Consider the following 22,980-nt stretch of genomic DNA (forward strand, 5'->3'; position numbering starts at 1 on the left):
GTATAAATGGCTTGTATTTGAGTTGGTAAATCACTGTTTGCTCCCTGAATCTGCAGAATATAGCTCAGTATTCGATTATGCATATTACCTTAATTTCTGGCTCCAAATAAACACATCTAGAAAATAAAACCCTATTCCGTATAGAAAGCAGTACTTGTAAACATTTGTCTTGGGTGGGTCTTTGTGTGCATTAAGTTTCCTTGACCTGTTTCTATACTCTTTAGCCATTGCCCTTTTTTACTGCCTCAAGGTGAAGATGTGCAAAGGGTTTTGGATGAGTGGAAGGAGTATAAAATGGGAGTACCAACCTATGGTGCAATTATTCTTGATGAGACACTTGAAAATGTACGTGTAAAACTAATCTGTGAACATTTATACAAGATGGTGAGGGCTGGGCAGAAAGGATTAACTAGCTTGTTAACAATCCCAGCAATTTTTTTTTGTGCTTTAAAAATCATAATTTCCTACCGAAGATCATAAACATTATGTTTTCACATTTTTATTGAGTTTCTGTACGTCTCTGGTTTGTTGGGGGTATCTTTATTACCATTGTACCAAAGGCAGCTGCACATTTGCCTTGTTTTTACACCAAACTTCATTTTTATATATTTTTTTAATAATACAACCCTATACCAAAGTTTTTAATTCTTGCTAAGTCTGGTAAACTGTAATGCTAATGAACATATGCTAATACGAGGCAAAAGGTCTCCTCCTCCAGCCAAAAGTATCGCTTTGGGAATTAATTCAAATCTATGAGATTAATGGGTATTTCACTACTGCATTGCTTGGATTCTGCAGGTACTGCTGGTTCAAGGATATTTAGCAAAGTCTGGCTGGGGATTTCCAAAAGGGAAAGTAAATAAAGAAGAGGCTCCACATGACTGTGCAGCGAGAGAGGTGAGTTCCATTGATGATTGTTTAAAAATTCCTTACCCATACATTTAAATCATTTTTTCTTTAAGACAAAGTAGTTTAACGCATGTTCCCTTCACCCATGTTGAGAGTAGGATTTTCACGCACACCAAAACGAAATTCTAGCAATCTGGTGGTGTCTTTCTACAGAAAGCTATTAAATTATGTATTCTTGTTGGCATCTACTGCTGTAGTATTTGGTCCCCTAAATAAGAAAAAAGTATGTGAAAGAGAGGCCACGTTTGACCTATGATGGATTGATTTAAATCAGCAAAGTAGGAAATGTTGAATTAAATCAATTTTAATTGTTTTGCATTTGTACTTTTTATTACGTTCCTAAAGAGAGGCTGATTTTAATTAGTTGGTAACCATTAAAGTAAGTAAGCATAGCCTTTACATTAAATTTAGTGGTTCTTTTTGCTAACCAGGATACACATATTTATACACACTTTTTTAAAAAAGTAAGCAATTAGCTTACTTTACATTTTTCACATTCTTAATATTTACATTTTTTATTTTAGAAAATGATGAAAGATGCATTTCTTAATTACTAGATTATTTTTTATTTTTGTGACTTTGTCGCCCCAAACAGAGCTTGACGATTCAAATTCAGATTAGTACACACAAACAGCATTTTTACTTTTATTGAATAAAACTACCTTAAGTGCTGGATATGTAAGGGAAAAAAAGTTTTATCAAAATGTTTTGCATTAATAACTGATTTATTAAACAAAGAAAGTATGATCTCTAATTAATTGAACTGACTGTTTTTGGTCACTGTGTCCTTCAATAGTTTTTTATTCATAGATTAGAAGAGGAAAACAAGCTTTTCTCGTCTTTCAACCCACCAGTTGGTTTCTTAACTTTCATTGAACTGAACTTTTTGAATAAACTGAAATGAAGAAAATATTCTCTTTTCACTGGCAGAAGAGGCTACTGCTGTAAAAAGCGGGTTTAGGGCTTTAACAAATTCTGGTTCCAGAGGCTTAGCTAATGACTTCCACCAGCACAGGAGATTGACTTTTGTTAAAACTTGGCAGCAAATACGTACTGATTAATATTTTTTGCATTTAATTATTTTAATAGATTATAGTAAGTTTAGATCTTAACATAGGTTGTCATCAAGTCAAATTTTATTTTAAATAGGTTAATTTAAATAAAACCCAGTATTTAACTGAAATTGAAAATCTGATTTTTTAAATTTTTTTTAAATTGATTTTTATCCATCCTATTTTGACCCAAATGAAGTAATGTACTCTTAATATTTTATCTCATTTTCATTGTTGTAGGTATGCTAATTTTAAAGCTGTAACAGATTTTAGGGAATGGTTGCTCTTGTGTTTTCAATTTGTGTTTTTTAAAACTTATATTTATTGTACTGTACACAGTGGCCTGTGGCTAAGACACTATATTAATAAACTTCCAGCTTCACTGCTGCCACTTAAGTTGTTCTGTAATACTGGAACAGGTTAAGACAATACTTCAGATCGGTTTTTTTGGGGTTTATAGTCACTATGGAATTTATTATTGAGGAAAGCTAGGTACATAATGCAGCTGCATGTAAAAAGAGGTTGTATGTATTTTATGACCAATAATACTTGTAGTTATGTAAAGATAGGGGTAATAAAGTCTCATGCTGCAAAAATATGAAGATAGGACATAACGTTATACTATTTTAAGTCTATTTCCATGCAAGAAAAATTTAAAATGAGTTCTAACTTACAAAATTAAGAAAGGGTTAAGCCAGCTAATAACCATAGACCATGCTGTAGCTGTGTCAACTGAACTTTTAATAACTATGTCTGTCGAGGTGTGAAAAATAGCACTCCTGACTGATGTATCTAGGCCTACGTAATCCTCAGTGTATAAGTAGCTACGTTGATGGAAAAATGCTTCTGTCAATGTAGCTACTGTTCAGGAAGGTGGTGCTTTTACACCAATGGAAAATCCCTTCTATAGTCCTAGGCTGCATTTACACTACAGAGTTAGGCCAGCATGACTAAGCTGGTGTAGTGTCTGTCATGTAGATGTACCCTAAAGGTGTTTACTCCTGTGGGAATTCTGCACACACACAGAATGCATGTCCCCTGCAGATTTTGTCACCCATCCCCTGCAGAAAATAAATTCTGCTGGGGAGGTGCTGCAGTTACACCTGTCATGTTCTCTCTCAGCCCCCCCGGGGGGGGTGGGGGTGGGCTGTGGTACCAGAAGAGAGAACAGTGAGCTCAGGGTCAGAGGGGCTAGTGGCTGCTCAGTGCCCTGCCTGCAGGGCCAAGTGAAGAGACACAGGACATGGAGGGGGCACAGACAGAGCGTAGCACATAGGCTGCTTGGGTATGTGTGGGGGGTCACATAGACTGCGGTTCAGAAGGGATAGTGCTGGGGGGACAGACGGGTGGGGGCAGAGGAGCTAGTGGGTGATGGGATTGAGCCATTGGCTGAATGGTAGTGGGGGTGCAGGGACACACGGGGACAGGGAGGAGGGGGAATGCAGGAACACACTGGGACAGGGGTAGCAGATGTGCCTGACTGAATGGGAGAGGCTAGGGGTCGGCCAGGGGCTGTATGGGGTAGACTCTCCAACTCCCTAACGCTCTTCCCGCCGCCTGCCTGTCCCCCCACCCCAACCAAACAAACACCTGTTCCATTCTTCTCCCACACCCAGTAACCCTTCAGGTTCACTCCTAGGCTCCTTCCCAGCAATTACTTTCCTCTCCCTCAGCTCCTCCATTACCTCTCATTCCCCCAAGCCTTTGCACCGCTGCTGAGGAGTGCGGGAAATATGCTTCTGTATTGTAGTTTAAATAAATTATTACTCAAAGTTCTGTATTAATATGCCTAGTAAGGAATCTATTTGTCAGAAAACATATCCTGAATCTTTTTTTGTTGTCTGTATTGTTAGATATACTTATGGACAGGTATTTTGAAATAAATTGCCAAAATAATTGAAACTGGCTTGATTATATTGTTTTGACAAGTAAAATATGCCAAATTTTAAAAAACTATATGAAGAATTTTTAATTTTTTGGTGCAAAATTCTCCCAGGAGTATATACTAAAGAAGGCTGCTGTACAAAATGCATTCATTTGTTTCTGTATCTTAAAACCAACTACCACCAGGTGACAAGATTGTGCACTGCTATACGGTATTTGACAAGACATTGTGGCAGACTGACAAGAGCCTGCAATATGCTTAGTGAACTTTTTAGTTGAATTGATTGATTCATTGATTGATGAACCTTATTGATTTAGTTTAAATGTCTTTGGAGTTCATTGTATTGAAAATGAAGTTTGTGTATGTGTTACTGTGGGATTGTAAGTATTTCCATGGGAAGGGTAAATAGAAGAACAGCAGGGGCTGATCAAGCAAATTTACTCAGGTTGTGACACCTCCAAAGAAGCCACCCCCGGAGAGGTGTGCAAATAACTAGTTCCAGTGGGATTCTCCAGGGACAATACAATCAAACACTATAATTGTCACTTACCTTTCATTAACTAACAGACCACACTCACCTAACCACTGACAATCTCCCTGGCAAGAAGAGCCCTGTGCCCCTACTAATGCAGCCTACACAATGAACTAAAATGAGGCATGCTCCCAAGGTACAAATGCAACTCTTTCCTTTGACTGGTTAGGAAGAGAGACTCACCTGCACTCTGAGAGGCCATAGCCCATTAGATTTTCTCAATCCCAATGACGAGTCTTCGAAGCTGCTCGAGTTATTTCTTCACTGTTTAATACAGCTAACGGTGGATACAGCTGGAGTGTATGCAGATAATTCTCAGTGGCTATTTACCACTCCAGGGGGTGCAGAGTTAAGGTTATATACCTTAACTCTTTTTCCTGGTTTTCACAAATTGGGGTATCCTGGAACTTGGTATTCTGGGGGGGCACAAACTATCACCAGGCAACCTTAACTCTGGGTTAAGAAAGTTTTTTGCTACTTAATTTTCTTGTTTGTTCTTTTGCATGGAGCTGCGCTGAGGTTATAGGCTTGATCCGACAAAAACCTTGGTTTTCATTTCTGTGTTGTGGGTAGAATTGCTTTTACAAACCATCAATTTAGAACATCATTCACCAAAACTTGTGTATTTTTTTTCCCCCTAGTTTCTATTCTGACCCAACACTTTCCTTTTGCATAGGAGACTAGTCCAAAGTTAACAGCATTTGGCGAACTGTCACTTTTTTTTTTTTTTTTTTTTTTTTTAAAAAGCTCTTGCATTTGTTCCCAGAGACCGTAAAATAAGTTGACTTTCTTTTGGCAGTGTGTATATCTCCTAGATCTGTCATCCATTTCATGGATTAAATATTAAAGCAGGGGATCTCAAACTGAGGGTTGGGACCCCTCAGGGGTCACAAGGTTATTACATGGGGAGTCGTGAGCTGTCCGCATCTACCCCAAGCCCCAGTTTGTCTCCAGCATTTATAATGGTGTTAAATATATAAAAAAGTGTTTTTAATTTATAAAGGGGCTCACACTCAGGCTTGCTATGTGAAAGGGATCACCAGCTCAAAACTTTGAGAACCACCATATTAAAGGTTATTAGGGCATATCTCAATCTTTCCTGTTTTAAAAGCTTTTATGTCAGACCCTCAAACCTTACTCCTCACTATGAAACAGCTTCCCTTAATGGCTTGTATGTGTAAATATGGTCTTGCCACATAGGAGGAACTGCTAAACATCAGTTGCATTTTAATTTTGCTCCCTTTTCATTGATCTTTGAAAATTTTCTCAATGTGTATATAAAGTAGTAAAAGGGTTGTTGCTTCCAGAAAATCTGTACTCCCAACAGTCTGCCCACACCTACATAGAGACTTAATTTACAGATTTTTACAAATTTTCTTATGTATTTGGCAAAATGAATAATCCAGAGAACAATGCTGACTCCATAGGGATAAGCTAGACTGTGAAAACTGTCTGTTAATCAAGATGACCCAGTTTATATATAGAGGTGGGCACAGATCTCAGTGAAATTTGTCAGATGCTGAACAGACTTCGCTTCCAACCAGTTTGTTGTACATGTTGGTTCACAGATGTACATGAGTTTTCATTAAGATTCCTCAGGGCTGCTTTTTTGTAAGGCATTTGCAACATTTCAGTTCAGGGCACTGATCAAAAGCTTCCAGTAATGCTGGTTTTTCAGTTTCTAAAATGGTGTGTTTGGTAAGAAGAGGAGAAACTGGAGTCCCCTTCCTCCACACATTACTTTGCAAAGAAAAAAAAAATAGCCTTAAACATCAGGATTATTATCTTATAACTGCATGTTCTGCTCGTCTCAGTAATTATACCTGGTAGGAGTATAAATGTTAGAATATTTCATCCACTTCATATTATCTTTTAAATTAATCTACATCTAGTCTTAATTTGTGTCCATCTCAGGGGTAGGATCTTTTCCCCCTCCAATAGTGAAACGTGAAATACTCCAGTAAAAATGTTGATCCATAATATACTTTTTTTTTAGTGTGTATAGTGATCCTGTCACAGGCTTAGCACTTTAATTCCTTCTGAGTAACAGATTGTAATAGTATGTCAGCAGAGTGAGTAATTCTGAATTCCGTATCCCCATTATCACCTTAGATGCCCAGTTTGAATTTAGTGACTTAATCTGAATGTTAGTAAATGTGTATTGCTCAGAGTAATTTATGGTACTGCTGAATTTTGATACAAGAACTGACATAAGAATGAATATTTTGTGGGGGGTTCATAGGGCATTATTAGTACTGTAGGATGGGAAAGAACTAAAGTGTAGAAACCAAGTTAGGAGTTTTTAGACATCCAGAAAGTTATACGAAAATTATAAACTCTCTCTTTAGATCAATATGTTTAACTTTTGTCTGAAGCAAAATACTTTTTCATGTGTCCAGCATCATCAACAAGCAGCCACGCTGTTTCCCTGTATTTGCGAGTTAGCATGCTCTTTTACATATTATCTAAATTCTTTTCCACTTCACACTCTTGAGCTGTAATGGACAAAATTTGAGTGTACAGAGATTATGCTGTTTCATTAGCAGTCAAGTGTCTGTGCATATGTGCAAACATATTACAATCGCTATCTGAGAACTAGTAATAAAAGGTTCCCTCCTGATGATTTAGCCTTTCAAAAATCTATTTGAAGGTATGACTTGAACAATTCTAATTTGATCCGTGTGCTTCTCAGGTGTTTGAAGAAACTGGTTTTGATATCAAAGATTACATCTGCAAAGATGACTACATTGAACTACGAATCAATGATCAGCTAGCACGCTTGTACATCATTCCAGGAGTTCCAAAGGACACAAAATTCAACCCCAAAACCAGAAGAGAAATTCGGGTACAATAGTTATGTTTTATTTATAAAGATTTTTCAGGTTGCCACTACCTCAGCAAAGGTTGATTTAAAGCTAAATATTAAACAAAAGGTAATGAACGCCCCAAATGGAGTAAAAGCAGCATGTCATCACTTTAGGTTTTGTCAACTTTCTGCAGGTCTGATGTGAAGCCTGATTGCTGGCCAACTGTTCATTATGACATCTGGCTCCATCATAAATTGGCACTGGAGTGCAGGTGACTCTAACAATAAAGCACATCCCACTTTCTCTTCCCGCAAATATTTTTTGCAGTTAACCTTTTTAATATGTCTTATACATATTTTTCTGTAAGGATATAAATATTTAAGGATACTGTATGTTAACCTATGCATTGGAAGAGGAAAATGGGGCTTGCTTTATTTCTATAAGCAGTCTGTACAATCCGGATCTAGTGTATGATGGGTAGCAGAGAATAGACTTGGCTGTGGGACACCTTGGGAGCCAACCATTGTGTGAGTGAGCTGAACTCAGTGGACTTCTAGGAAGCTGTTGAAATTCTTCTCCATCCCAAGTGCTTGATGTGCTGAGAAGTGCTTGTCACGTTCATCGCCTCCAGAAACTTGAATTTCTCTTGTCATGCAGATAACATTTTAACTTTAACAGCAGTCTTTGTTTTAAGACTGGAATTACCGCCAACTTTAGCTATATCTTTTGAATACTAAGTGTAATAGGGACAACAGCACATGATTAAACATTCCTCTTCTCCCCCTTAGGTTGGTTCCCCAGAGCTGTAAATTGCTAGATCCTTGTTTAAGCACCCTCTTGACTGGGTCTAGTTCAGGGGTTCTCAAACTTCATTGCATCGCAACCCTTTTCTGACAACAAAAATTACTACATGACCCCAGGATTGGAGACCGAAGCCTGAGCCTGCCCGAGGTCCAGGTTGGGGAGGGGAAAAGCTGAAGCCCAAGGGCTTCAGGCAGGGGGGGGGGGAGGGGGGGAAGCTGAAGCCCAAGGGCTTCAGCCCCACCACTCAGGACTGAAACCAAAGCTGAAGCTCAAGGCCCCCAGGCTGGGGGAGGGCGGGCAAAGCCGAAGCCCAAGGACTTCAGCCCCAGGCAGGGGGCCTGTAACCTGAGCCCCATCGCCCAGGGCTGCAGCCGAAGCCTGAGTGACTTTGGGGTCCCGAACCACTGGTCTAGTTAAAACCTTGATTTCCATTTTTGTGTTCCGGGTAAAGGCCCTTCAGCATCTTGCATGTTCTTCCCTGAGTGAGTATCATGTGAATTGCAGAACCTGCTGGAGCATCCAGCTGAACTGACTCATGGAAGGGGTTAACTGGGGTTTTGTATATTAAATTTCTTTGTTTTATACCCTGTGTACTATAAAGTCGTGATAGTTAAAAACATCTTTGTAAAACCGTCACAATATAGTATAAAAGGCATTTGCCCTGTGTTCCCCCTTCCCTCCCCTTTACTTTTGTTTGCTTCCATTTCTTTGTCCTCTACCATAAGCAGGGATCGATACTCTCAGGGTTTTTCAGTTCTATTGACATCAACATAATGTATGCTGGGGCATCCTCTGAGTGGCTGATGATGCTCTGTTTCTGTTTGGTCATAAAATAAGATGGGTTGTGGGAGGTGGCAGGGAGACAGAGACAAGCTTTGAAAGTTATTTGTATCCTCTCTAGGGCATTCAGTGTACAGTCATGAACTACCATATACACTCATTCAAAAGTCGAATCCTTTTAGTAAAAAAGGAAAGCATCAGAGAAGTGGGTCGGCTTATGAATGGGTATAGAGAGGGGAGAGGTGGGACACAGCCCCTCCCCTCAACAGAGGGAGCAAGGAGAGGCCCCACAGCCAGCAGAACCAGAAGGAAAGAGGCGAGGCCAGAGTCTCTCAGCTTTGGCCACGCTGCGCTCTCCTCAGCCTCCAAAGCAGCTGCAGCTCCGGGGCTGGCAGGCTGCAGCCCTGCCGCTCGGCCCTGCCCACCAGAGCACGCTGGGGCTGTGCCGCCCAGTCTGGCCCACTGGAGCAGGCTGCGGCCGCACTGCCCAGCCTGCCGGAGCAGCTCTGGCCAGGCCAGAGACATCCTCCCCTGACCCTCCCCAGATAAGGTGGGAAGGGATGGGACGGGGAGAGTGTGGGGGTCCTGGGCTAGGGGTGGAGTTGTGGGGGGTGGTCACAGGGGTTACTCCCCTGACCCCCAGCTCCCCCCGCCCCAAAAAAAAAACCCCCAAAAAACTTCGCCACCAGTTGCTGTCCCGGCATGTCAGGGTAAGCAGCTGGCGCACCGGGACACTTTTTGTTTACTTAGGTTTACCTCTGTGCCTGCAGACGCTCGAGGTAAACAAACCATCCCAGCCCACCAGCCGCTTATCCTGATGGCCCGGGAGCCAAAGTTTGCTGACCCCTGAATTATAGGGTCGGCTTATGAATGGGTCATAAAAATTTTCCATTTTTACTTATCCATCTTGGGGGTGGGGGCCGGCTTATAAACAAACTGGCTTATGATAGAGTATATACGATATGTTGTTGCAGACCTTATTTTAAATGAACTAACTTTCAATAATTGAGGTATTGTGTACTGCATTCCACATTTTAGGGATTCTAACAGAGAGACAATGGGGTATAATGTCTTTTAATGGACCACCTTGGTTGGTGTAAGAGACAGGCTTTCGAGCTGCACAGAGCTCTTTTTCCGGTCTCTCTCATGTTCTGGGACCAGTACAGCTACAACAACACTGCAAACTTGCATTGTCATGTCTGTTACATTGTGGTGGTGGCCAGAAAAGTGATCCTAGCATTTAAAATAACCTGTATTGGTCAGCAGCTCTGTCATGGTTCATTAATTCAGACTCTTGCTGTAGTTTTTTGATTTTAAAGAAAATCATTGCGGATGATAGGTTTCAGAGTAACAGTCGTGTTAGTCTGTATTCGCAAAAAGAAAAGGAGTACTTGTGGCACCTTAGAGACTAACCAATTTATTTGAGCAGAAGCTTTCGTGAGCTACAGCTCACAGTATGCATCCGATGAAGTGAGCTGTAGCTCACGAAAGCTTATGCTCAAATAAATTGGTTAGTCTCTAAGGTGCCACAAGTACTCCTTTTCTTATTGTGGATGATGTATATTTGCTTAAGTCCCTTGATGACTTCACTAAAGTAATTACTTTTTTCTGTGTTTCAGAACATTGAATGGTTCTCAATTGACAAATTACCATGCCATAGAAATGACATGACTCCAAAGTCCAAGCTAGGTTTGGCACCTAACAAGTTTTTCATGGCCATTCCCTTCATCAGGTATGTTCAGGATAAGCCAAAGTCTAGCCTCTTGTTTTCAGGACACTGGATTTTGTTGACAAAACACTAACTTCTTCACAGACCATTGAGAGACTGGCTTTCTCGAAGGTATGGGGACTCCTCTGATAGTGACAATGGATTTTCATCCACTGGGAGCACACCATCCAAGCTCAACATGGAGAAAACGAGGTAGGAAACTAGATCATTTTGACCTGTCTGTCAACAACATTTTTATAAATCATTGGCTACACAAAGTTGAAGAATGTCCACTCTTTTTTTTTCTCAGAATGGGTTAATATAATAGATTAAAGAGAGATCCATAGAACTGTTAGTAGGATGGAGAGGTTAATTAGTTCCCTGATGTGCTTGAAACTACTTTTATGGAAAATTTTAGAATATGGCAAAACTGAGAGAATGTCTTGAGTTCCTATATGGGAATATGAAAAGCAAGTGAAGGAGAAACTTTTTATAAAATTGAAATTCTCTGTCAGAAGGTAGGACAGGTAGATATGCTTTCTAAAATAATCAGTGTAGTGCTGAAAGGAAGGAGAGGTGCCAAAAACAATGGAACAAAGTCAGGAAGAATCACTAATAGCCATGGTACTTAAAAGTAATTTCAAATTAATGTCAATTTCAAGGAAAGTTGGATAAAACCAGTGTTGTCATGGTGATTCGGGGGTGATTGAAAAAATTATCTTGTAACGTGTTAAATCACAGGGAGATCTTAGATCAGGGGTGGCCAGCTGGGGCTCCGGAGCCACATGCGGCTCTTCAGAAGTTAATATGCGGCTCCTTGTACAGGCACCGACTCCGGGGCTGGAGCTACAGGCGCCAACTTTCCAGTGTGCCAGGGGGTGCTCACTGCCCAACCCCTGGCTCTGCCACAGGCCCTGCCCCCACTCCATCCATTCCTGCCCCCTCCCCATAACCTGCTATGCCTTCGCGCTCCCCCCCGCCCCCCCCAGCTTCGTGCATGCCATGAAACAGCTGATTGGGAGGTGCGGGGAGGCTCTGGGAGCGCGGGGGCAGGGGGGAGCTTATAGGGGGCTGCTGATGTATTACTGTGGCTCTTTGGCAATGTACATTGGTTTCCTAGCAGTCATGTGACTGAGCAACTTCTCAAACCAGTTCAGGTTGACAAAGGGAGGTTCCCCATCAGCAATCTGGGTCAGTTCAGCACCCACACTCGTGTCATGAATAAAGTATCAAGGTGTACCCACTTGGTATCCACACAACACTTCAAGTGACAGGATTCTAGAATAAGAAATCTTCTTTTTACTTGTCACATACTGTTGCTTTATAAAGTCATATTTTTTCCCCTTTGTGCATAACTCTTCCTCAATAAGCAAAACAAGTTTAGTGAGTGGAGAGACTGTTAAGGTTAAGATCCAATGTTTCAGCTTATCTTGTAAGATTGTCTGGAGAAGCAGAACAATGTGTATTTCTGTTCTGATCATAATAGTCTTGAATCAAAGTTCCTTTGCGGATAATTTTTTTTTTTAATGGGATAGATCTAAACTTCGTTATAGCCAGCAGGTGTTTACAGATGGCTCTCCAGGAGACCAGTGGACAAAGTACAGACAACCACAGCAACAGAAGCCATATAACAATCATTCTGAGATGTCTGAAGCTCTAAAAATAAAGGTAGGTTTAATTTCCAAATCCATTGGATTTGTTAGGACCCTTTAAAATCAGTGGTAGTGCTTCGTTCAGACTCAGTTTATGTATGTGTGGGGATAGGCTGTTGGGTTTATTGCTTTAAGGGATGAGACTTCATTATATCATGGAAAGGAGCATGTCTAGTCATTAGACCAGGGAACTGGGTATCGGCAGACCCAAAGTCTTTTCCCACCTCTGCCACTGGCTTGCTGAGTAACCTTAAACAGTAGCTATAACTTCCTTGTGCCTCAGTTTCTAAACCTGAAAATGATTTGGGGTACTTGGATGACAGTTGCTATATAAGTGGTATCCTAATGCAGTAGAGTGTCACACTAGCACTTAACCTTTATTTGTATTACCTTTTTTGGGTGTGGCTGACTCAGAACATGAGGGGTAATGGTAGAAAGCAATATCAAGACACTTCTAACCAAAAGAAGAGGACAAATGGGGTCCACAGTCAGCCAGTGAAACAGAACCACACATTGGTAAGACTGACAGCCATAGTTCTTGCATTAACACGTTTTGGTGACATTTAACTGAGTGTGTAACTAAGGTTTTGCTGATGGACTGTTAAATTGCATGTGCATGAAAACAGATCTAAATGATAGTGTTCAGTGTACGCACTGCAGGTGACATTTCTCATCCCATATACATATACACTTGTAGAGTATTGAATAATATAACTTATCCAATTAGCATTTTGTAACTGAATTCTAATGTATATTAAAGTGAACCTTCAATAGATGTTCCTTCCTGTAATAGTCCAGGTATTTGACAGAGAATGGTCTAGTACTGTACATTGCAATGGCAAAATATCTGCTGCTTAAAAACGAGTGGATAAATATTTTACTGTGGTATGGCAAAACCACTGAGTTTGAAAATGTAAAGTATATGCCTAGTCACTCCCCTCCTTTCTGCCTGGCTACAGTTTGAGGTGTGGGCTCTGAATCTATATCCATGGCACAATGGGATCAAGTTCTGCCTCAACAAACCCTGAATCCCATGACATTAACTTAGTGAGTCACCATAAAATACTATTAATTCCCATCTCCTTACCACCACGCAGACACCCTCAGCTAGGTCATTGGTCAGGGAAAATCTTAACAAAATGTATCTGACTGTTTTTGACCGTGGTATTTTTTTGAGGATGGGTTTTTCACCGTGCTCTCCATGTGGCCTGGTTCTACAACCTGTGCCTTGGCTCTTGCAATATTGTCCATTTGGCCAAGCTCAGAAAACTGCACCATCCCCCCACCCCAGTGGGCCAGGGACTAGAGGGGGTTTGTAGCCACCTTCAGTGGCTTATCTCCCTGACTTCTTAGGCCTCATTTGCTGTACTGTTGTCCAGGCAGCTCATCTTGCCAGCCTACATTTTTTTGGTTCTCCCCCCTCTTGACTGAAAATCTGACTTCAGCTCTGACTTCCCAATTCCCTGCTATCTGGTTCTGTGTAACAGGTAGGGAGCATGCATTGTGGAGAAAACAAGTGAGCAACAGGGAGCTGCAGGATGGGTCCTGGGAAGGCAGGGGGAGAGAACGAAATGTCAGGAGGTTGGCGACAGAAGAAATGTTGACTTCTGCAAACTCTGGGAAAATGCCATATTCTACAGCCTTGGAAGCATAGAGTACATGGGACCTTGATGAATGGGGCAGTTTACACTTTTTAGCTTTTGTTACAGGCAATGGGTAGACTTGGGCATGTATTAATGCATCAGTTTATGCTTGGTTCAGGTTTTAAATGTTGTCTTTACAACCATTAGGCTAGAAAAACTTTTTTTAAATGAAAACTGAGATTCGGAAACACAATTGTGCGTCAAGGGCTGATTTTTTTTTTTTTTTTTTTCATCAATTTTCATGGTATCTGTGGGGCCCTGCTTCATTCACTACAGGGGTACAGCGTAGATCGAATTGCAGTTAGCACTTACTCTTGGAGTGTGCATTCCTCACAATATGTCCTTAATGCACCTCAATCTGACCCTTTTTCTTTAAGCAAATAAGCATTTCCATTAATAAAGTTTCCACATTTCAAATATTGGTGTGATACCTATGCTCTGAGAGTAAGTAAATAGCTTGTCTTCAGCTCTCAGCAGGCGCAATAGCAAATACTTACAGGAATAGAAGCTTGTTAGATTGCTTAAAAAAACCCTTAAAAAAGAGAGTTGGCATGTGTGAACTGCCTATTTCACACTTTCAAAAGATTTATGGAGTACGCTCGCTAGAGAATTCTTTATAGCAGTATCACAGAATTCACTTTTTAAAGCTAGATTGATAATAAACTAGCTGCTTTGATTTAAAACAAATATTTAATGCCTAATTAAAGAATTGTTGTCATTGCAGAGTGAACTTACCAGTCTGGTATTAATTAGCAGTTACATTTATTTCCTTGAGTACTGTTAAAATTAAGGCATGTATTTTGTGGAGTATAATGTATGCTTGCTTTCTTAATCAGAAATGTGAAAAAAAACTTAATCCAAGAAGACTTCAGGATAACTTTGAATCAGGCAAGTATATTAATTTTCATTTTCTATGTGAACACATTAATTTGAAACAATTTTTGAGACTGCATCCACTTACTACAGTACATGCCGAAAAGGGAAACCTTTTATTAAATGAAGGTTTAAGATCCCTTTCCTTAGTTGTGAAATCTGTAGGATGGTGGCATATACAGTTGCTCATAGTTCACCATTGATGCAGAAAGTAAAGCACTGTATATCTGGGCTGAGCCTCGGGGAGGCATGCCATGGTGGTGACGATTTGAATAGGTCACGGAAAAGGCTTTTCATGGTAGTATAGGAGCTGGAGTATCTGATGGTGCAAGGGCTGTTCTGAAATTACCACCACCTGACTTAAGGCCCCCCCGGGGCTCTCCGGCCCCTTCTCCAGGTCTCCACTTTGGAAGGGGACTGTGTCCAAGCAGTTTGTCACCCTAACTCAGGGGTAGTCAATAGGCAGACTGCGAGCCAAATCCAGACCACCTGAAACTTTTGAATAGACTGCAAACTCTTTTTTTATTTACTTGTTTTTCTCTGGAGTCTGGACCTTGACTATACCTTGACCAAGAAATTTGGACCTTGGCAAAAAATTATTGCCCTAACCTGGGCTTTGCAGAAGAGAATTAACCATTTGGGTAAAAACTGCTGTTTATGTAACTCCTACAAAACTTATTTGGACCAGTAGGTGGCCAATAAAGCTAAGGAATTCCTTGCTACACTTTTTGTTTGAAATGATGACCAAACTGATAAAATTGCCAGTGTGAATAAATGCTAATTGAGCATAAATTTAATGTTCAGCTTTTTAAACCTAAATAGTAGCATATTTTCAATGACCTCTTCATTGATCAATACAGTTGAAAGTTAAGTGGTAGAACATATTTTTTTCTTTTTTCTTTCTTTTCTTTTTTCAAGCAGATGCAGCAGCGTATGATGTGTGTTTCTCCATTGAAGACCTGCTGGAACATACAGAGGCATACTCTGTAGCATGTAATGGTCATTACAAAATCACTTTCTCATCAAGAGCTTTCTTGAGCTTCAAGTTTGACCATGATGCCATAATGAAAAGTTTTGACCTCTGACAGCAAACCTGTTATGGATGAACAAAAATCAAAGACTGATCTTCTGCAGTTGAGTGGGTTTCTAATCCAGCCTTACTCCTTCTCAGGTGTTTTTATTTTTTTATTTTTAAAGCAATGCAGGGACTGAATGATGATTGGAAAGGGTCCATTCTCTTTGCAGTATGGAAGTGGCATAGTGAAATGTCGCACTTTAAATGCAGTTCCGCCTTTATCCACAAAAGTACCTTTCCAGTGTTTGGTTCACTAGTTCCTGCTGTTGCATGAGAGGGCATTTTTTTTTTTTTAAACTTTGAAGTATTTTAGTGTTGGCTGTATACTAACACACTAAACTTTGAACCTGCTCTGATGTAAAGTTGTTGGAACACTCAGTCTTTATTTTCTAGTACTTTGCAGTAGTATAGCAATTAAAGTAATTCTCAGAGGACACCCATCTTCTCTATCCCAGCAATGTTGAAATCTTGGAGCATCTGTGCTTAAAAAAAATTATGAATTTCAAGTCTACTAGTTTGACCTCATCTTTGCAGTTCTCTCTCTTCTTCTCTCCGGTTGTCTGCCGATGTTCTCTCCTCTCTCTCATGCTCAAACTCATTTCAGAATGACTTGCAGTCAGTAGAATTTAAAACTAAATCCATGGGGTCCCATTCTGCCCTGACTTGCACCTTTTCCTCAACTGTCTTCGGTGGGGATACGCTTGCTGAACAGAACTTGGCCTTTCACACTTACTTGTTTCTGTTCTTCCTTTATGTCCATTAGAACTGTTCTCCAATAGGACAAAATGGGTGCAAGCCTTCTTTCACTTGCAGCTGCTTTTAAGATGTTGAAAGGAAAAGTTAAATTTTGTGGCGAGGGGATTCTTATATATACTAAACATTTGTAGTTGCTGAATGTAAATAAAGCCTCTGCAGGTCCTGCTGAGGGAAGGGGAGGATTGAGGCAGATGTGTGGATGACTAGAGAACGTCATGTGCCACCTAATGGCTTAATCAAGTTTGCAACAACTGTTCTAAGTGTCCATTATTGTGTTCTATATTATTGTCCTTGGAGATGTCTAGTGTCGTGTGTTCGTTCTCTCTCTCTCTCCAATAGTATTGCATTTGATATTGCACTTGCATCTCAGTATCTGAAAACTGAAACTAAAAATGAATGAGGCTACAGCCTTTTAATAATAAGTATATCAAAGATGTGAAAAAATTAGCAGTAGGAATGCAAATGATATTAAGTGGGGAAAAAAAATCACTAGTAATACATTCTTGCATCATGATTCACTTGAGAATTTTGAATATACATTTCAAAAGCATTTTATTGGGGTTTGGGGGCAAATGAAACTCCTCACTTGTCTCAGCAGCCAGTACCTATATTTTTCTCTCTTTTTTTTTTTTTTTTTTTTTTTTTTTTTAAAGTGGATGGTTCTCTAAAATGAAGGTAGGTGGGTGTGACGTGTAATTTGGAGGACTGAATGACTAAATTGTCTTCTGTCAGTGGCTGTTCCAAGGCTTTGTACATTTTCTGACCACAGAAGATATGTCACCCACAGACACCCTTTTATATCTTTGGTGTGGTATCCACAAAACACAATCCCTGTCTTCTTGCAAATACCCTATAATATCTATTATCTTATATTTGCCCTCAATAAATAGTGTGTTAGCTTATTTTTATCTTCTAATCTTTTCATCCCTTTGGGCTAGGGAATCTAGTAATTTTCAGTTGTTAAAACATTTCCCATTAGCCAGGAAAGCTGGACTCCTGTATCAGTTAACAGGAGAAATAGATTCCAGTTTTTCCATTTGGATAAGAAAGCCTTACAACAGGTCAGTTTACTTTTAGAATAGTTTTTCTTCAGTTGTTGAAGTGACTCTTTTGCTTCACCCTGGTGTGGTGGTGGCAGTGGGTTGACAGCCAGAAATAATGTTCAGAGGTTGCTTAAATCAGTAAGGCCCAGATCCTCAAAGTTATTCGGGTTGCCTAACTTCAGGTAATGTCAGTGGGAGTTAGGTGTCTAATACCGTTTGAAGATCTGTGCCTAAATGCATATGTCCTGTTGTTTAATTGAGAGGGCTGAATAGTAAAGTTGCAGAGGGGCAGGAGGGATGAATTTGTCAATTTACCTATTCAGATCCAAATGAAAACCAAAGCTTTGTTCAGTCCTCTTAGTGTAAGTAGTTGATTTCCCAGCAATAAGTGTCTAGCTCCTAAGGAATCAGAAGTTAGCACTCTGACCTCCAGGCTGCTAATGCCGGTGAGTTTGATGAGACTCTCAACGCATGATTAAAAAATCAAGCTTTGGAAATCTTTATTTCTGTTAGGTAGGTTGACTTTTCAAATATGTTCCTTTTATGATTCTTCACTTAATGCACCATGGATTAATAAGGGGAAGATTTATAGAGCTGTGTGAATTTTAAATTTGAAACTTCCACTTGATGACAGTTTGGGATGTGAAATGTCTCATAGCAATATGAGAAGAATGTGCATAAATGGGATATGCCTTACTGGGATCACTAAGTGTAGATTTTTTTTTTTTTTTTTTTTTTTTAAAGCAAAAGTTTTCATTAATTACAAAAATACCTGGCTTCCTCACTGACGAATCCCAAACAAAGACTGCAGAAAACAGGCCTGATTTTATTAAATCTAGCATCAGTGTGAGAGTTAAAAATAAATTTGATAAATATGCAATAATTTCTATTTCTTTGTGTACAAGGTACTGTTTCAGAAATATGAATTCAGAATGTTCATATTTGTATTGACATAGTTTCCTTCTTTCTTGAGGTCTCAAACAGCTTATTAAATGTGTTTGTATATGACCTGCATTTGGGTTTCAGGGTGCCCTGCACTGTGAACGTTTCAGATTGTTTACTCTTACTAGTTTTGTATGTCCTTTTTATGTGTTTCACGTTCAAAATGTTAAATGAATCATTTTATACTTGTATTCCAAAGTGTAGGAGAACACCTTACAGGAATGTCTGTAAAAGAGTGAAAAAATAGCAAATGGATGATTGAGTTTCATTCAGTGGATTTTTTTTGTTTTGTTTTTGAGTGTGGGTGGGCATTTGGAACGACAAGATTATCTAGTGAAATTGGTTGTGAATGGACTTTGGAGATCTAAGCGCTTGTTGGTGTGAAGATGCTTGAAAAGTCAAGCATGTCATGTCAATCTGTGCTTGGAATAAAACAAGTTGCAACACTCACCTGCAGTTGCTAATCAAATTGTGACTCACTCATCTGTAACCTTGAAGTTAAGACACTCATGAAATTATGAGGAAGAATGTTTAATGGACAAAAAACTCAGTGCAGGTACTGGAAATTCTGGAATTAGTTCACATAGCAGTCTCTAGTACTACGTAAACAGTAATTTATTTTAGTTTTTTAGTGCAGTTGTATGCATTTTCCCTTCAGTTCTTTTTATGCAGTGTGTGGGGTTTTGGTTTTTAATTTTTGGAGGATTTTGAGACTATAGACTAATTTTAGCATGTTTTGTAACTTGGTAGTCTTTAAAAATTTCCATTTTTCAATGCACGTGTAGTATTGAATCCTGCACAGAGTTTGAGGTATGGAGATAGAGGTATGGAGGAGGAAAAATATTTTATTTTATTTCACAATTAAAAGCTTCCCTTTCTGTATGTTTTCGTTTGTAGTAAGTCTCTCTCTCTCTCACAAAACTACAGGTTTACATACTGTGCTCTGATCGTAGTTTACTTTGGAGATCTACAAAAACGTTTGCTGTGTTTATACTCTCTGTTTAAAATGCTGCATGTAATGTTAAGGCAAACTGTGTAGTCTGGCTATTCCTAACATGTTTCCAATCAGATCGTCATTTTAATATGAAAAGTGCATTTTCTTCTGTGATCACTGATTTGAAGTGTTTTTTTTCCAGTGTGATTTGCCCTCCTCTCCCCAGCCCCCACCGCCCTCATCTCTGGCTGGCCTGAATCAAGCTCTATATCTGTGTTGGAACTTGAGGTGTTACTGTTGGGCCATATGGCGAGTTTTATAGTGTTAGCTCAGTGAGCTTTTCTTTTTCAGCTACTTGTTTTCAAATCGTGATTTAACAAATCATACTGACTACTTCCGTCTAGGAGCTAGAATGTCTTGACTTATTCCAGTGTCTTTTCTCTGGGCTAACCCCAAGGTGCACTAATCTTGTAAAACTACATTTACTGGAATTTATTCTAATCTATATTGGGAAGCCAAAACTTTTGGAAAAGTGTGCTTGTGAGATAGCGTAAATCTCCTTTATAGACTTAAGTAGTTTGCAGTTTAAACATAGGCACAAGATGTTGTTGTTTTTAGTTTTGTTGATATAGGTTTCAAACTGCTTTTGGAATTATGCTAGACCAATGATTTTTTTTCAACCTTTTTAATTTGTGGTCCCTAAAAAATTTTGAATGGAGGAAATCTTAGATATAGTCTGTGGACACCAAGGGGGCTGCAGACCACAGGTTGAAAACCACTCCCCTGGACTGAATTTGAGTCCACTTCAGCATTTTAGTGTTGCAGTAACCAAAATATTTAAGATGTGGAGTTTATACATGAAATTAATTCACCCATAATAGAAAGTGCACTGTGAAGGCTCTCTTGCAGCAAAGAGGCTTGGAAAGGTAAGCTCTGGTCATCTATTTTTTTTTTTAAATGTTTGTAGCAATGTTCTTCAGCAATGGAAAGAGCAAGAGTGGGCTAAAAGGTAGTATTTGCACTGTTTTTTATACTGTACATGAGCACTGATAAGAAATGCAGTGTGTTCTTTTCCGAGTGTGCATTTCACTACTGTTCCAAGTAAGTTATAAGCCTTACTGTGAGGGTGTGACACTGCATATGTAGCAGTTCCTTCCTTCATGATCACATTCAGGATCATGCAAGAACAAATGTCTCAATTTTAAATGTTCTTCTACTGACCTAATGCTTGGGTTTAACTTTGCATTTTTACTTTAAAGTCACTGTAAACATTGACTTTCATGGTTTCAGTTTTAGGACAATCTGTAGGAAACATGAACCAAAATGATGGCATGTTCTGTATTACAGAAAGGCCTATGCTCCTGATAGTTCGCCAGCTAACACATACAGGATATTTGGGGAGGGAGCAGGATGGGATTTAAGGAGTTTTACTCAACTACTTGGGAAGGTATCTGTTCAAATGATTTCTGGGTGAATAGGAAGAAACCATTTGGTAATTCTGCAGGAAAAAACCTTGTGTGTAGAAATAACTTGTTCATATTTAATTTAACAAAACTATACCATGAAATTGTTTAAAACATTCATACTGTGTGAATTTTTTGTTCAAAAGGTGAATTATACAAAGAGGTGAAAACTAACTTAATTTGCTGGTCTTTAATATTACTATGAAGTTTGGATTACATATCTTTTAATAAGATATAGAAATCATGTTCTAAATGTTGAAAGTGCTGCAAATTTTTGTGATGAGAAATGCAGCATTTTTCAAATGAGATGGTGATGTACATAAAATGCTATAATTAAAACTTAATTTGCTTTCCTGATTGTGACAACCACATGACTGAATCTTGTAAGCTCTCCTGAGGACATTTGGATAGAATTATTACAGTAGAAGGGGATCACCTTTTAGTCTCACCAGTTGAGAACAATCCTGTTACATAAGAAAACTATTAGATGAAGTGGCATGCTAATAAATCCTAAAAGCTACTTGATTTCTAGAGAGCAAATATATTTGTCTTGTAACAGACAACCACACAGAATATCCAAAGAAAAATTATTCCATGCTGTACAAAAAATGTCTAAGTTCTGTGATTGTCTTGCAGAAACTTAAGCAATGACGGGGATTAGTTCTGGGATCGGGAAGTATTCTATTGTATAGGCCAGGTGTGAGTAGTACTTTAAGAACACGGTCCATCTTTACTGACTTAAATAAAATGTATTTGTAGTATTATACTAATTAAACACGCAAAGTTACAGGTTTTATTCAGTTTCTGTGAGCTAGTCCTGAAGAGCACCGTTCAACTCTTCAGATTTAGGTAAGATCTGTAACCGAACTAACAGATTACATGCATTTTTGAAGCATTGTGTACATTCACTGATCCAGAAATTGAAGCACATTGTTTATTTGTTAGACAATTAACATTTAGAGTCATTGGCTGTTTCTTTAAAGCATTTTTTACTGTCAAAGTATTTGACTGTCTGGATAAAATTGTTACTGTAATAATGAAGTATGAACATAACTGGTGGTGGTTTGAAATTTCATGTCTCTGCTGCCTGGGGCAGCAGAATACTTATACTGCAGAATGTTTTGACTTTTATATTGCCTTAAATGCCCATTAGTAGCACTGATTCTACATGTGCCACTTACAAGAGCATAAAAGTTTATAGCAAGCATTGCTAAAGTTAAAACTGACTGGAGCTGGATTCTGAACTTTTTAAAGACCAATGTGAGCAGGATGTAGGTTTGGAACATTGGATGAGAGGATTTACTGTCAAACCCCGATCCGTGCTTTTAAAGTATTTGTGAAATGGAGTGATTTGTCATTAAAAGAATCAAACGTGTGCAACTGTCTGTATGTACCCTTCCATTTAAAAATGTTTGCCTTTTAATGTATACTTTCATATTTAAATTTGAACAGGAGTTTTAAAGGAGAATGAGGTAGCTGCAGACTTACTTTTAAGTTTTTAATAGAGTCCTGGGAAGCTGTCCCAACTTCTTCTTCTTCTTTTTTTTTTTTTTAAATTCCAAAGTATGGGGGAATGGAAACATGGTAAAACTTCTGTTTTTCTAGTAGAAAAACAGAACAACTCCACTTTAATGTTAGGACTGACATTTAAGGACATTAAGATTTTTTTTCACAGTGTTGTCAAGAGGTAGGTTCGTTTAGTCTGTACCACCTATCAACCATGTATTGAAGGCTTAAGTTTTTTAGAGTGAGTGTATGTAACGAGTTATGGGACTAAAGCTAACAAGTGAAACACATACTTTAGCATTAGAAATATTTATTCAGAATATAGGAACATTTGTAAAATAAAAAGTATTATAAATGTCTCTGTATAAATAAATGCTGTTTTTACAATTCTATATCAAATAAACAAAATAACTATTTTACAGCAGCTAAGGAACTAAAAAGCAGAACATTTAAAGCAAATCAATTGGGTGAAAAGTCTCTAAAATTACAACATATAGTACAATGTTCAGTGACATTTTTAAATGAAAAACTTCCAATATAAACAGTGGAATACTGAGGTTAATGCAAACGTAGTCACATGTGCTTTGTAATAACTAACAATACATTCAAGCTGGTG

General features: G+C 39.0%; 1 protein-coding gene across 7 annotated transcripts in view; it reads left to right on the forward strand.

Moving 5' to 3' along the window:
• The window catches only part of DCP2 (decapping mRNA 2), a 40,396-nt gene extending 18,163 nt beyond the window's left edge, over positions 1 to 22,233 (forward strand). For 2 of the 7 annotated variants that reach the window (XM_043546971.1, XM_037901548.2), the window contains exons 3-11: positions 218 to 345; positions 799 to 897; positions 7,071 to 7,223; positions 10,389 to 10,501; positions 10,583 to 10,690; positions 12,013 to 12,145; positions 12,544 to 12,645; positions 14,609 to 14,660; positions 15,564 to 22,233. In XM_043546971.1, coding sequence (XP_043402906.1) covers positions 218 to 345; positions 799 to 897; positions 7,071 to 7,223; positions 10,389 to 10,501; positions 10,583 to 10,690; positions 12,013 to 12,145; positions 12,544 to 12,645; positions 14,609 to 14,660; positions 15,564 to 15,730 — 1,055 coding nt within the window. In that variant the 3' untranslated portion in view covers positions 15,731 to 22,233. The remainder of the gene's footprint in view (positions 1 to 217; positions 346 to 798; positions 898 to 7,070; positions 7,224 to 10,388; positions 10,502 to 10,582; positions 10,691 to 12,012; positions 12,146 to 12,543; positions 12,646 to 14,608; positions 14,661 to 15,563) is intronic. The other 5 variants (XM_043546972.1, XM_037901549.2, XM_043546974.1 and 2 more) reach the window with 3 other exon arrangements.
• The last annotated feature ends 747 nt before the right edge of the window (positions 22,234 to 22,980 follow it).

Source organism: Chelonia mydas, chromosome 5, assembly GCF_015237465.2.
Source record: "Chelonia mydas isolate rCheMyd1 chromosome 5, rCheMyd1.pri.v2, whole genome shotgun sequence".
Classification (NCBI taxonomy): Eukaryota; Metazoa; Chordata; order Testudines; family Cheloniidae; genus Chelonia; species Chelonia mydas.